The 16,330-nt window shown below is 41.5% G+C and overlaps 1 protein-coding gene across 1 annotated transcript in view; it reads left to right on the forward strand.

Annotated features, from left to right (window-relative positions):
* Positions 1–16,330, forward strand: part of LOC120064347 (insulin-like growth factor-binding protein 2-B) — a 37,159-nt gene that overhangs the window by 18,195 nt on the left and 2,634 nt on the right. Inside the window, exon 4 of the mRNA XM_039014863.1 lies at positions 12,261–12,434. Within this exon, the coding sequence (XP_038870791.1) occupies positions 12,261–12,434 (174 nt within the window). The remainder of the gene's footprint in view (positions 1–12,260; positions 12,435–16,330) is intronic.

Here is a 16,330-nt window from a genome sequence, read left to right on the forward strand (position 1 = left end):
AATGTCTGTCACACCCCCCAGGGGCCAAATCTGTGGCGGCTCTATATCTGAATATTTCCAGGGTACTACCTCTGTGCCAGATTTTGTGCTTTTATTGCAAAATGTATGATTTTTCCCCAGATTTTTTTGTTTATAAGCTTGATGAGAAGATTCAATTATTTAAGATTTGTTTTAAATAACAACCGCCATAAGACCTGTAACAACATCTGGTTTGTTGTTAGGCAAAATAAAGACATCTCAAGGAAGACGTCTTAAACTGTTCATCATTTGGTTATATGACGTCGAGACCAGAATATACCCAGACTAAGAAGACAAAATGACATTCAGTCACCCACGCAAGTGGGTCCCCCTCCTCCCATGCTTCCATCAATATCTGTAGTTGGTCGCATTTCCTAAAGCCTAAGTTATTCACTTTTACGTGATGTGATATCACATTTTGTTACTTTGTATAGTTTATTTTCAAGCTTTCAGATAGGACATGAGTGTGAATCAATGGGTCCTGCACACTGGCTGATATGTTTTAAAAAGTCAAATGATGTCTTACCATTATTTCTCACCTTTATTTCTCATGAGTGTTCATGTTGATCAATATTTCGGCTATGCTGGCCTATTATAAATGATCAAATAAATGTCTGATCAATAGATACAATTCTTAAAATGTTGTCATTTATAATGTTAATGTAGAGGTACCAATAAATTGTCCAGTAGACTTATTGTAAGCTATTTTCATGTACGTTCCTTCTAAGGTGAGTCAGGCTTTACTAATTATTGTGAAGAAGTGAACCAACCATATTCTGTAATTAGTTGCAAAACAATAGGAATGCAATTGTGTATTGCTGCTGTTTATCTGATATCTAACAGTCCATGATCAGGTCTGTTGATCATGAGAGCATTTAGCGGAGAAAATGAGTTGAGGCATACTATTAGCAGTGTTGCATTCGAGACCACCTAAAGTGAGACCAACTCAAGAGCAAGACCGCAGCAAATCGAGTTCAAATCAAGACCGAGAACTGGAGGGGGACGAGGGATCTGAGACTGAGTCAAGAGAGAGACCAGAAAAATGTGAGTCCAATTAAAGACCATGAATGTCATTTTCTCCAATTGCCACCATAATAAGAGATCAAAATGTCAACTGTTTCTGTGTTCATATTTCAGAAGAACTCTTTAGACATTCAGAATGGTGTCGTTTTAAAATATACATTGTGTTAATTTCTATTGAATTTTTTCAATAATATTTCAATAATATTATTATTTTCAATTATATTCTGATTTAATCTCTTCAGTTTTTGTTGGAAAGGAATGTGTGAACACTGAAGAGAAAAAAAAGATCCAGTGAGGTGTCACGTTCCTGACCTGTTTCTGTTGTTTGGTATGTGTTTATTGGTCAGGGCGTGAGTTTTGGGTGGGCAGTCTATGTTTTCTGTTTCTATGTTGGTTTTGGGTTGCCTGGTATGGCTCTCAATTAGAGGCAGGTGTTTGACGTTTCCTCTGATTGAGAGTCATATTAAGGTAGGTTGTTCTCACTGTTTGTTTGTGGGTGATTGTTTCCTGTGTCAGTATTTGTTGCACCATACGGGACTGTATCGTGAGTTCGTTTTGTTTGTATTCAGTACTTGTTTGTTCGTTCTTCGTTGTATATAAGTTCGTAGTCCAGGTCTGTCTACTTCGTTTGTTGTTTTTGTATCTATGTCAAGTGTTCTTCGTGTTTTCGGTTTTGTTAAATAAATATGATGTCTAACTCCAACGCTGCATTTTGGTCCTCAAATCCCTACTCCTCCTCTTCGGCGGAAGAGGAGGAGGACTCCCGTTACATGAGGATTTTTCTTTGGTGGTGTCTGGGGAGATAAATCTAGATAGGTAAGTCAGCCATTTGCTAGGCCATCAGAAGTTAGATAGAAAGTTATCTGCTCCATGCACCCTTAGTGTCCGGAAGTAATTTAGCCATTCATTGTAGCCATTGCGATCTGTAGGGTTTCTATTTTCTCTAGTTTGTCTCATGTCAATTAACTTGTGACATTTAAACAACAAATACAATAGTTAGTTGAAAAAAGGTTAAGGGTACAAGACTGTTAATGACTGGAGCGGCATGAGTGGAACGGTATCAAACACATGGTTTCCAGGTGATTGATGCCATTCCATTTGCTCTGTTCCAGACATTATTATGAGGTGTTCTCCCCTCAGCAGCCTCCTGTGCTGTGTACATATCTGTATGTGTTGGCAAAGTCACTACTATCCCATTGAGCCAAGCGGGGAGAGGCTGCTCGTTGTCACAGTTCCAAGACCAGTCAGAAACGTCCAGCTAACTTGGATCTGCGTTAAGGGGGTGGTCGGAATTTACACAATTATTACCGGAGGAAAATGCGGGAGGGTCATGCTTTTTCAATTTCAGTCAGGGGGAGGGTTTACTATTTTTTATTTAGTTCAGGGGAGGGTCATGTAGTTTGTACTCGATAAGCAAACCAAACTCAATGGTAAATCTAAGCACTGGTGGTAACACTATAGGTTTGGTGGAGTGTCAGAAACATTTTTGCTATTTTCACAACCAAAATAATCAGTGCAGTGCTGGTGGTGGTGGTGGGAAAAGGCTGGGTTTGATGAATAAACCAGTTGTGTCGAGGCTTAGCCCCTCGTCAAAATGTGCTCCATGGCTAAATAAGTGATTGCTTCAAGTTGTGAATTTAGGGTATTTTATGTGTTGCCTTGGAATCAATTCAAATTCCAATGTTAGTCCGTTATAGTGTGTTAAACAGTTTTACGACATCAAAATAACTGTCACGGCCGTTAACAGAAGAGGAACAAGGTGCAGCGTGGTGAGAGTACATTTTCTCTTTATTTGGAAAAAGACACCAAACAAAACAACAAACACTACAAAAGCAAACCGTGAACCTAAAGGCTATGTGCCCTAAACAAAAGTCAACTTCCCACAAAGACAGGTGGAAAAAAGGGCTACCCAAGTATGGTGCTCAATCAGAGACAACGATAGACAGCTGCCTCTGAGAACCACACCCGGCCAAACACAAAGAAATAGAAAACAAGAAACTAGAATGCCCACCCTAGTCACATCCTGGCCTAACCAAAATAGAGAATAAAAGCCTCTCTATGGCCAGGGTGTGACAATAAGAAAATGTAGACCCATCCCATCTTTGCTAAATACGTTAACTTGAAGCTGTTTGCAGTCAACATTGTTCTAAATAATTGCATGACTTTAATGTGGAAATATATACAGTACATACCATTCACACTGATATAGGGGCTAGGCCTACTGTAAATTGCATTATGGCTGAGCATGGACATGCCAAATGTTGTTAATAAGCAATATACAATTCATTATTGATAAGGCCTTTATTGATAAACCAGGTTTTCATCAAGGATCTCTTTGTACTTTGCTCCGTTCATCTTTCCCTTGATTCTGACTAGTCTCCCAGTCCCTGCTGCTAAAGAACATCCCCACAGCATGATGCTGCCACCACCATGCTTCACCGTAGGGATGGTGCCAGGTTTCCTCCAGACGTGACGCTTGGCATTCAGGCCAAAGACTTCTATCTTGGTTTAATTAGACCAGAGAACCTTGTTTCTCATGGTCGGAGAGTCCTTTGGGTGCTTTTTGGCAAACTCCAATTGGGCTGTCATGTGCCTTTTACTGAGGAGTGGCTTCCGTCTGGCAACTCTACCATAAAGGCCTGATTGGTGGAGTGCTGCAGAGATGGTTGTCCTTCTGGAAGGTTAGGGTTAGGAAGGTTGTCCTTCGCGCTCATGAGTGGCATAGCGGTCTAAGGCACTGCATCTCAGTGCAAGAGGCATCACTACACACCCTGGTTTGTATCCAGGCTGTATCACATCTGGCCGTGATTGGGAGTCCCATAGAGCAGCGCACAATTGGCCCAGCGTCGTCCGGGTTTGGCCGGGGTAGGCCGTCATTGTAAATAAGAGATTGTTCTTAACTGACTTGCCTAGTTAAATAAAGGTAAATAATAAATAAAAGGTTATCCCATCTCCATAGAGGAACTCTGGAGCTCTGTCAGCGTGACCGTTGGGATCTTGGTCACCTCCCTGACCAAAGCCCTTCTCCTATAATTGCTCAGTTTGGCCGGGTAGGTCAGCTCTAGGGAGAGTCTTGGCAGTTCCAAAATTCTTCCATTTAAGAATGTGGTGGCCGGGTGGCGCAGTGGTCTAATGCACTGCGATGCACCAGAGATTCTGAATGCCACCAGAGATTCTGGGTTCGAGCCCAGGCTCTGTCGCAGCCGGCCGCGACCGGGAAGTCCATGGGGCGAGGCACAATTGGCCCAGCGTCGTCCGGGTTAGGGAGGGTTTGGCCGGCAGGGATATCCTTGTCTCATCACGCACTAGCGACTCCTGTGGCGGGCCGTGCGCAGTGCACACTGACCAGGTCAGGTGTACGGTGTTTCCTCCGACACATTGGTGCGGCTGGCTTCCGGGTTGGATGTGCGTTGTGTCAAGAAGCAGTGCGGCTAGGTTGGGTTGTGTTTCGAAGGACGCATGGCTCTCGACTTTCGCCTCTCCCGAGTCCGTACGGGAGTTGCAGCGATGAGACAAGACTGTGAATACTACCAATTGGATACCATGAAATTGGGGAGAAAAAATTAAAATAAATAAAAATAAATAAAAAAAGAATGTTGGTGGCCTCTGTGTTCTTCAGGACCTTCAATGCTGCAGAAATGTTTTGGTACCCTTCCCCAGATCTGTGCCTCGACACAATCCTGTCTCTGAGCTCTACGAACAATTCCTCCGACCTCATGGCTTGGTTTTTGATCTGACATGATGTGGGACCTTATATAGACAGGTGTGTGCCTTTCCAATCAATGTCCAATCATTTGAATTTACCACACCATTTACTCCAATCAAGTTGTAGAAACATCTCAAGGATGATAAATGGAAACAGGATGCACCTGAGCTCAATTTCGAGTCTCATAGCAAAGGGTATGAATAGTTATGTAAATATGATGTTTTTTATTTTTCATACATTTGCAAAAATATTGAAAAAACTGTTTTTGCTTTATCATTATGGGATATTGTGTGTAGATTGATAAGGAAAAATATGTATTCAATACATTTTAGAATAAGGCTGTAACGTAGCAAAATGTGGAAAAAGTCAAGGGGTCTGAATACTTTCCGAATGCACTGTCTAGTAGGGTAATTTAGCTTAGCAGATGCTCTTATATTTGTATTTCCTAATCACAGTCAACACAAGTCAATTTTGTAACAAGAATATCATGGAATAAAATAGAACACATTAGAAAATGGTAATTTCAAGATGGTAAAAAGTTACAAGTGCATATAGGCCTACCTGCTGTGTTAAAAAACAAATGGCTTTTTCTTGAATAGATTTATGATCAGATACTTCAGTTGTAACTGGTTTTGTTGCTCTACAATTTTTTTAATTGATAGACAACTTCAGCACTGTTCCAAATATAGACTATCCTCTTTCTTAGCAATAGCCTGTATAGAAATCAAAACCTCTTTGGTGCTACAGCAGGCACTCATTCGTTGTCATACTCTGTTGTGGTATTTAAAGATTCTGCATGTCTCCAGTCATGTAAAATTATGTGGAATTTAATTTATAAAAAGCCATTTTTTCTCGGACCGCAAATAAAATGATAAATTCATTCATTGCTTTTACTATAACGGAGATCTTTCCCCCTTCCCTTGTCAAAGGTGGAATGTGACTACACAATCTCCTGGCTACTTTGCCATGTAGGCTAATGCTTACAAAACGAAGAACAATTTCTGTTATGGTGTCGACACTATATAAATAATTACATTGAATATGTTATCGTACTTACCTGCAGTATAGTATGATTACTATTCATGTGTTCATGGTTATTATTTGCATTGGCTTTGACTGTGACCTTTCCCCTTTGATGATGTCATCACCCGGAGTTGGACCTGTTCAATGCAACTCTACCACAGGTTGAGTGGGCTGTATCGCTTTGCTGTGTTTGTACCGTTTGTACATGTCTGTACACCTTTTATTTATTAGGTTGAAAGGAAAGGAAAGTCATGTTGAATTGCGTGTGGGCATTCCTTGTCAAGTTACTACAGTTTCTAAAACAGCATATCTAAAGGCTCTGGTCTGTCCTAGGAGTGAGTGTAAATAGTAGGCATGTTCTCTGGGTAAAGGGGACAGTCACTTGTTTTTTTCAAACATTCAGGGAAGGTTAGGTAAAAATATAAATTATTTTACTGAAGGGAGGGCCGTCTATTTTCATTTCAGAGAGGTACATTTTTCTCCTGGTATCACTCATTATAAATAACATAGTAGCAATACTATCCTTCACCACCATCGTCTTACAACAGATATCTCGAACCAGTCATGACTATTCAACAAAACAATAAAACAATACACCATTTTCAAGTTTCTTTTCAGAGTATTTCTTAGTTACATAATTGTATAACTACCAAATGAGTTTTGAAGTAGAGGGTGCAGTATTTATGAAGTTTGGCAATGAGGACCGCTAGCCAGCTAGTTTAGCCAGGGAAAACCAGGGAAAATGAGCTTGGGCCTAGTGCGCATGTGTGCCAGCCGGAAACACATGCGCACTGGGCTAACTCAGGAGACAGATTGTAGTTTTTATGCCCTGATATCAGGAGCTGGTGGTGAAAAGTTTGATTAAACAATTCAGAGACTGAAACTGTCACGTTCCTGACCTATTTCTGTTAGTTTGTTGTATGTGTTAGTTGGTCAGGACGTGAGTTTGGGTGGGCATTCTATGTTGTGTGTTTCTATGTTGGTTTAGGGTTGCCTGGTATGGCTCTTGATTAGAGGCAGGTGTTGGCGTTCCTCTAATTAAGAGTCATATTTAGGTAGGTTGTTTCACTGTGTTCATTGTGGGTGGTTGTCTCCTGTGTCAGTTTTTGTCGCACCATACGGGACTGTTCGGTTTGTTTGTTCATCGTCATTTATGTGTAGGCTATTTTCCCTGTTCGTGCGTTCTTCGTGTTTATGTGAGTTCGTCGTCCAGGTCTGTCTACACCGTTTGTTGTTTTGTTAGTTTATAGTCGAGTTCGTGTTTTCGTGTTTTCTTTGAATAAATTATGTGTTCACAACCCGCTGCGCCTTGGTTCCATCACTACTCCTCCTCTTCGGTTGAAGAGGAGGAGAACTACCGTTACAGAAACGAATGAAACAGATTACTTATATTTAAGGAGAGCAAATCAATATACAATCCTGAAATCAGCTGTAACTGTCAGTAGTTAAACAAAGCTTAAATCGATGTTTGAGTGAACCCTTAATACAGAAAATTAATGATGAATTTGCTTCCGGACACGATAGACTCCTCCTCAACCATTTATTGGGTCAGAATTTGGAAGTGACAGTGGAATCAACTGCTAAGACTTTACTTGACTTCCAGTGTCATAACACGTTAATATGTCATAACGGCTGACATAACGTGTCATAACCTGTCATAATATGGTCATAACACTGTCATGACCCATATATTTACACCTGTTGTAACATATTGCGTTGTTTTATGGCTGGTTATGATACATAGATAACATGGTCAAAACCCCCAAAACCTACCAAACAAGGCAAAACATTCCATTACACCATAGCCTACTTGTCAACAGTATGTTTATGTTATATTACGTTTTCTAAAATTGACCATATTAAAGTATCATTGTAATTGCGCACACATTGATGTCAGACATGCACCTTCCCCAATGCTCTGTTTCTGATGACTAAGATGAATGCAGGAGCAGATTTCAGGAGCAGGACAAGACACCCTCTTCATGTACGTGATAGGCCTATCTGGTTTGTATGAATATGATAGTCGTAATGTTCCTTGACAGTGTCATAAAATGCATTTTCTTTGCCCAAGTAAAGTGACACAGGATGGTCATAATGCTTCTTGACAGTGTCATAAAATGCATTTTCTTTGCCCAAGTAAAGTGACACAGGATGGTCATAATGCTTCTTGACAGTGTCATAAAATGCATTTTCTTTGCCCAAGTAAAGTGACACAGGATGGTCATAATGCTTCTTGACAGTGTCATAAAATGCATTTTTCTTTGCCCAAGTAAAGTGACACAGGATGGTCATAATGCTTCTTGACAGTGTCATAAAATGCATTTTCTTTGCCCAAGTAAAGTGACACAGGATGGTCATAATGCTTCTTGACAGTGTCATAAAATGCATTTTTCTTTGCCCAAGTAAAGTGACACAGGATGGTCATAATGCTTCTTGACAGTGTCATAAAATGCATTTTCTTTGCCCAAGTAAATTGAAACAGGATGGTCATAATGCTTCTAGACAGTGTCATAAAATGTATTTTCTTTGCCCAAGTAAAGTGACACAGGATGGTCATAATGCTTCTTGACAGTGTCATAAAATGCATTTTTCTTTGCCCAAGTAAAGTGACACAGGATGGTCATAATGCTTCTTGACAGTGTCATAAAATGCATTTTCTTTGCCCAAGTAAAGTGACACAGGATGGTCATAATGCTTCTTGACAGTGTCATAAAATGCATTTTTCTTTGCCCAAGTAAAGTGACACAGGATGGTCATAATGCTTCTTGACAGTGTCATAAAATGCATTTTCTTTGCCCAAGTAAATTGAAACAGGATGGTCATAATGCTTCTAGACAGTGTCATAAAATGTATTTTCTTCAAGTTATTTAAAATATGATGGATAAAAACATGACTGTAAAGAATTCATTACAACATCAACAGAGGACTTAAGAAACTTCTTGGCAGGGAAAAACACATTTTAATAAATGTGGGTTTTGACACTCTTATGTAGGTGTCATAACCAGCCATAAAATAACGCAATATATGTCACAACAGGTGTACATATATGGGTCATGACAGTGTTATGACCATATTATGACAGGTTATGACAAATTATGAGATGTTATGATCGTGTCATAATGTGTTATGACACTGGGTGTCAAGTAAAGTGTTACCAATCAACCAATCACATTTTGACTGGGTGGTACCATTTTTACAAAAACATATGAGAGCTTATGCCTTCTCGAAGGCCGACAGGTCACTGCACAATAGCGAGCAGTAATTTTCCCACGGTCTAGCCAGCTAGCTTTTTGTAGGCTAGTTTGCAGCGGCTGCAGCAGGTGTTATCGAAGAGGATATTGTTGCTAATTTGTTAGGTTTGTCCTTTTCAAGATGAACTTTCACAAGAAGTTAAGTTTCAAGCTATCATCACCTGGTGAGTGGAACTGTGGTTTTTATTGCAGCTCGCTTGCTGTTAGCTATCTCTTTGAAAATGACTTGCATTAAACTTGTTGCATTTAATCTTTGGATCACCGCTTAATTTGTGTGCTGAACATAAAAAATATGTTTGCAATGCGAAGGAAGAGTTGTACATTTCGATTGGGAAATCCTATGCCTAATGGTTGTGTTTTTGTATTGTTATGATTGGGACCTACTGTACTGGCTTATTATGTCTGAGTGAATAGGCTGCTTATCCTTTAACATCATGCTGTGTGTGAGTGCTGTCTTTCTATTGGCCCCAACTGTCACGTTCTGACCTTAGTTCTTTTGTATTTTCTTTGTTTTAGTATGGTCAGGGCGTGAGTTGGGTGGGTTATCTATGTTTTGTGTTTCTATGTTGTGTTTTTCGTTTGGCCTGATATGGTTCTCAATCAGAGGCAGGTGTTAGTCATTGTCTCTGATTGGGAACCATATTTAGATAGCCTGTTTTCTGTTGTGTTTTGTGGGTGGTTGTCTTCCGTGTCTGTGTGTTCCACACGGAACTGTTTCGGTTTTCAGTAGTTCACTTTATTGTTTTTGTATCTCAGTGTTCAGTTTGTTCTATTAAAGATTCATCATGAACACTTACCACGCTGCGCTTTGGTCCTCCTCTCTTTCTCCAGACGAAGATCGTTACACCAGCTATGTGTTTTACAAAAAGTGCACTCACCTGCATCACAAGCCTGTCACACACAACCTTTGATGTGTCACTGTTGTCACTTTTGGTGATAGTGATGGCGTTAGTCTACCATAGGTTGTGTAAGCAGTGTTGTTGCTGGTAGCATTATCCGTGCAGGTACTGTCTCTGTGTGAGTGGCAGCCCGAAGGCCTATTTGATTCAGCTGGGCGCATTAAATTATGCTACCTTTCTGCTATTTTTCTTCATATTTGAGTTTGGTACAATGTAGTTCCAGTAGTGATGGTAGTGATGGTTCTCCACTGCGCAAACATGTCTATAATAGACATAAAGACTGTTACAACTTCTCACGGTCTTCCTTTACTAATAGTGAGCGTTCAAACTTCAAACAATTTCCCTACTCTTCCAAACCAATGAATTAAGGAAATTCTGACGATCGCGACAAAGTTTGAGGATTTTCTTTAACGAATGGACAGTAATGTTATGAGTAAAGTAGAAAGCCCAGTTTCAATAAGCAATAAGATATGAAAGGGATTCTTCTGGGTTTTGGCAACAAGGCACTTTATCTACTTCCCCAGAGTCAGATGAACTTGTGGATACCAATTTTATGTCTCTGTGCCCAGTATGAAGGAAGTTATAGTTAGTTTCGCTAGCCAATTCTAACTAGAGTTAGCAAAATGACTGGAAGTCTATGGGTTTCTGCTAGCATGCTAGTAGATACCCATAAACTTCCAGTCATTGTGCTAACGCTAGTTAGCATTGGCTCTCGAAACTACCTCTAACTTCCTTCATACTGGACATCCCAAAGTATCCCTTTAATGATTCATGATATAGCCTGGTGAAGTGGTTTTATGCACTCACTGAATGGAAGCTGATAATTATGAATTTTTTACTCTGCTAGTCTTGGAAAGAAATGATGAGTTCTCACTGTCTGAGACAGAGTCAAGGCCAAGTAATAAGGTATATGACACAGAGACAAGATCAAGACATTCAATATGTGGTCTTTAGATCGGACTCGGGTACTACAACACTGATATTTAGGCTTGGAATGACATGTGGCCCATTGTTTACCTTATCATCAATGACATGTGGCCCATTGTTTACCTTGTTACCTGACAACAACAAGGGCATTTCAAAGAGCTGTCAGTCAAGGCGAGTTCATGATTATAAGCTCCCTGCCCACTCAGCCTGTTCGTTCAGGCTTCCTGATAGTTACAGATAAGAGAAAAGGTACAATTTCTTCAATTCTGAGCATTTAAATAGCATAAAAATATTATGGGTGATGTTTTGGTAATTTAAAGGCAATTTTTACTTGGGAAATAAGATGACTGTGCAGGACCATTAACTCAACTCATACTGTTAAAAGATGTAATATAATCTGCACGCACACATACTGTACACAAGCACACACACACACATTTATTTTCAAGAATGCCTTGAAAGTCAGAGTCAGTGGGTAGAGGCCCAGCAGGAAAGTATGCCCCCTTATCCACCACCCTCCCTCACACACACTCTCACCCGTCCCATGCCCGAGAATGGGGCGATTTTTGTCAACATGGGGGCGACAGCGTCTGTGTCCAGAGTTACAAGGTAATAAAACTGTTTTCAGGCAGACCTTGGGAAGATTTCCACACTAAGTCGAAACAATGTTTCCCAATGAAGCTTTTCCCAGTTTCCTCTGCAAGCTTGTCTTTGCTGCTGGAAGGACCCACTTATTTTTAGAATGTGGTCAAAACAATGATATGACATATCTGCATCCTGAAAATACTTCATCTAGGCATCTGTGTGAGGTAAAATGAGGACAGGGGAGAAAGAGAGTGAGAGAGAGAGAGAGAGGCAAATGAGGGCATTGTTTTGATGACAAAACTCTTTGGTTCCCAGGGCTCAAAAAACACTGCACCTCCAACAACACTTAATCGTTCGGTAATCATTTTGTTCCTCTCGCAATTACTGTAACTGTCACTTTTTGTTCTTTCTCATTGAAGGAAAAAATGGAAAGTGTGTTTTTTCTCTCCTCCCCTAAGGCCCTGTCCCCGTGGTCCTTTCTTGCGTGGCCTAAGAAGTGTCCAGTTAAATCAGTTCAATTATAACATTCTCGGGATGGGGGGGGGGGGTCTCAACGGGGGGTCCGAGGCCAGCTAGCATGCTGGAGGGGACAGAGGGGGGATGGGGGGTTGGGGAGGGGGGAATGTCCCGAGGATGGGCTGTTATTGCGGGCCAGAGCCCTACCCATCCACCTCATCTCAGCCAATCCAAATGCAAACGCCCTCTTGTTATGCCGCCTACGCCCCCCCAAACGCCCCATCGCTGACTGTATCCAGTGCCTCATTAAACCCCCACCTCTCCCCCCTCACCCCCCACCCTTCTCTCTCATTTCCCCCTCGTGTGTTCCAGTGCCACATGTCCACCCATGGTCAGCGGGGCGAGTGCTGGTGCGTTAACCCCATCACGGGTTTCCAGATCACCCAGTCCACGAAGGTGCGGGGGGACCCCAAATGCAGCCAGTATGTGGAGGAGCAGGAGATGGCGACTGGGACACTGCCCACTGTCGTCCTGCATATGGCAGAGGTATAGCAGCACTTCACCCACATCCAGATATCCCCAATGGTGGAACGGTCCAAATTGACTGACAGCTGATATTGTTGTCATGTGCATTGGTTTCTTTCTATGTAGCCTACATGTTTTTGTTTAAGTGTGTGTATAGGTGGGGTGTTGTCTTTATATGTTTATGTGTGCGTGAGAGGGACAGATAACGAGTACTTCTCTTGTCTTAGGACAGGTCTCCCTTGTGAAAAAGATTTGTGCAAATCAAGATGTTTGATAAAAGGGGTGTGAGAACAAGGCAAGGACATTATCCATGCTACAATTCAAAGCAGGTTTCATGAATATGTATTTACTGTGTGGGCATAAGCACTGTACGTGCGTGTGTGCCTGCCTGCTTGCTTGCTCATGTGTGTGCGTGTGTCTGTATGTGTGTGTGTGTGTGTTTGACTGGCTGTGTCCCCTGCTATTCATAGGCTAGGTGCTGCGAGTAGCATGGATGCCGGAGATAACACTATGCTAATCACGGGGCTGTCACTGCATCTGGTTCAATTGATGTATCAGGCGGCATATAACCTCACATTTATGCAGCTGCTTGCCTTCCATGCCACGTTCCATATCTATTTATTCAACCTTTCTCTCATCACACTAGTCAATATGTGTGGTGGACTAACAAAGCCTCACATTAAGCCCTTGACATATAGAAGATCCGTACCAAACTAACGAACCATGGGTGACACTTTATTTTGGTGTCTACATACAATACACACTAATCTGTTGTTAGTGCATCATTCCAATGATGATGATGTACTTACATGCTAATGCTAATTTGAATTGTTGGAAACACTTTACCTTAATAACCTATACCGCCACAGTCTATTACCAACGCTATTACATAGCAGTTCCTATGTAACTACAATGTTGTTACTACAGTTACTACGGTGTAGTTACATAGGTAGGCTACAGAAGCAACTTAAGGTACTGTGCTACCAAGTTGTTTCATGTTAATCGAAGTGTTCAGAGATTTCTGTAGGGTAACTGTAATGTTAATTATTTGTCTTCTTTAATACACATTCTTCTGTCCTCTTCTCGTTCTGATAAACAGTCTCGTGTTTTTGTTATTGATATAGCTCTGTCCTTTAAAGATATTCAGAGAAATAGCCTGTGCATGAATGGATCCTGTAGGTCCCTCACATCAACAAGGTTAGGTCATTTACGTTCAGATAACTTTCCTCTTTTGAGTATTCCTTGATTAGTTAATCAAATGTAGGTACATCTCTTGTTGAATAAAATGCCTGAATAAAATGTACCCAACCAAGCTCTGTCTCTCTCTCTCTCTCTTCTACTATTTTCTACTCTGCCTTCTTTATCCTTCACCTCATGCGTCCTCTCCCTCTTGTTGATCCTCCAGAATTCTGACCCCCTCCTCTCTCCCTTTCTCCAATCTATCCATCTTCTGCACTCTCTTCGTCCACTCCTCCCACCTCTCTACCAATGTTGTTCCATGATGACACCAGTCTGCAGTGGAATTGGGGTGGTGGTTTGTGTGTGTCTCTTTGCCCTCTGGTACTGTCATGCATCCTGCCCATGTGGTGACGCCCCTGGCAAAGGGTGGTGGGGGTGGTCGAAGGGAAAGGTATATGGGGATCGGTGGTGGTTTGTAGAGGGGGGGTGTTGGAGGAAAGGGTGAATGGGGGTCGGGTCGGCGGGTGGTTTGAAAAAGGGGGTGTCGGGGGGGTGTTGTGGGTTACTAATGAAGTGTTGACAGTGGTGAGAGATTAGAACCCAGGGCTGACATTGACAAATGTGATACTAAGTGGGTTAAAGTGTCTATAAATAAACACAGGTTCCCAAATGTATGTCCGCTATGCCAACGCTGAGGCCTGGCTGCTACACCTCCAGTCCACACACTGCTAGACAGAGGGTGAACAGAGAGAAGGGAGGTAAGGGTTGGTGGGAGGAGGAGGAGGGTCTTGCACTCGTGTGTCCTATCCAACCCTAGAACTGGATTTCCCATACTTTCTATGGGCTCTTTCCACAATGCTGAGAGCCAACCACTGACTGTCTTAGATGGCCCACTGACCGAATGAAGATATGAATACAAACATGCAAGCATGTCATACCATATCAATGTATCAATGATTTACAACTAAAATATTAAAAGAAAGGACAAACTAATATATGAGACTGTCGTTATGGAAAAACCACAATAATGTTTGATGATCACATGTGAATTGGTCCAAAAACACGTTTTCATATGACCACATGATCTTATTTAAAGTAAATGTGATAACATGTGACAACATGTAAAGCAACATGTGATAACATGAAACTACATGTGAAAACATGAGATCACATGTGAAGTGTTCCAAAAATACATTTCACATGTGAAGTCATGTGTTTTTTCTGTAAGGGTGTGACTGGGCTTTGATCTTATGACCTTATGTGTTGCCAGTCTGCCAGCAAGGTGCTAATCCAGTCACAATGCATCATCAACCATGCCACTCTCCATGTGGAACTGGAGCTAGTATTTTCATATTTCCTTTTTGTTACTGTTTTCGTAGAGTAAATTAGTTGTGCTTAGTATGATTTCAGTGCTTTGAGGATGTTGGCAGTTCGTTTCCTGTATAGATCCCTCTGTGCCCTCTGGTAGTGCACTAAATTTAACGGTAGTTTGAGGCTGGCCTACTTTGAAAACAAAGAGAAACCAATCCCTGTGGTTTTTGGGTATATTGATTTGTCAGAGTGGGCTAAAGTGGGTGGTGTGTGTGTGTTGATGGAGTGTTTGTGCCGGTGTGTGAAGAAGGGGTAGGTTTGGCTAAGAGTGTGCATATGTACAGTATGTGTTCCTGGGGGGGAGTGGTTTAGCACAGAGTGGAGTGAGTGTTTACCATATGCTGCAGAGCAGGTCCTTGTGTTTGGAGAAGCTCACTCTGGGTGACAGAGGGAATTCTCTGAAGCAAAGCAAAGCACCATGTGCTCTGCCAAGAACATTCACCGGGTGTTCTCCTTCCTTGTTTTAACTTCATGTTTAATTTTAAGGTAGCACCTTCTAGCATTCTTTCTGATTTGTGTAAGCTATACTGAATAAAAATATAAACGCAACATGAACTAATTTCATATAAGGAAATCAGTAAATTGAAATACATTCATTAGGCCTTAATCTATGGATTTCAAATGAATGGGACGGGGCGCAGCCATGGGTGCGCCTGGGAGTGCATAGGCCCACCCACTTAGGAGCCAGGCACACCCACTGGGAAGTCAGGCCCAGCCAATCAGAATGACTTTTTCCCCACAAAAGGGCTTTATTGCAGACAGAAATCGCTCCTCAGTTTCATCAGCTGTCCGGGTGGCTGTTCTCAGACAATGTCGCAGGTGAAGAAGCCGGATGTGGAGGTCCTTGGCTGGTGTGGTTACACGTAGTCGTGGTTGTGAGGCCGGTTGGACGTACTGCCAAATTCTCTAAAACAACGGCTTATGGTAGACAAATGAACATTCAGTTCTCTGGCAACGGCTCTGGTGGAAATACCTGCAGTCAGCATGCCAATTCGACGCTCCCTTAAAACTTGAGACATATCTGGCATTGTGTTGTATGACAAAACGGAACATTTAAGAGTGGCCTTTTATTGTCTCCAGCACAAGGTGCACCTGTGTAATGATCATGCCATTTAATCAGCTTCTTGATATGTCACACCTGTCAAGTGTATGGATTATCTTGGCAAAGGAGAATTGCTCACTAACAGGGATGTAAACACATTTGTGCACAAAATTTGAGAGAAATACCTTTTTTGTGCGTATGGAAAATGTCTGGGACCTTTTATTTCAGCTCATGAAACATGGAACTAACACTTTACATGTTACATTTATATTTTTGTTCAGTATATATGCAGTATTTTATAAACAGTTGATGTGGAATATTGAAA

Source organism: Salvelinus namaycush, chromosome 19 (assembly GCF_016432855.1).
Source record: "Salvelinus namaycush isolate Seneca chromosome 19, SaNama_1.0, whole genome shotgun sequence".
In the NCBI taxonomy this organism is placed as follows: domain Eukaryota; kingdom Metazoa; phylum Chordata; class Actinopteri; order Salmoniformes; family Salmonidae; genus Salvelinus; species Salvelinus namaycush.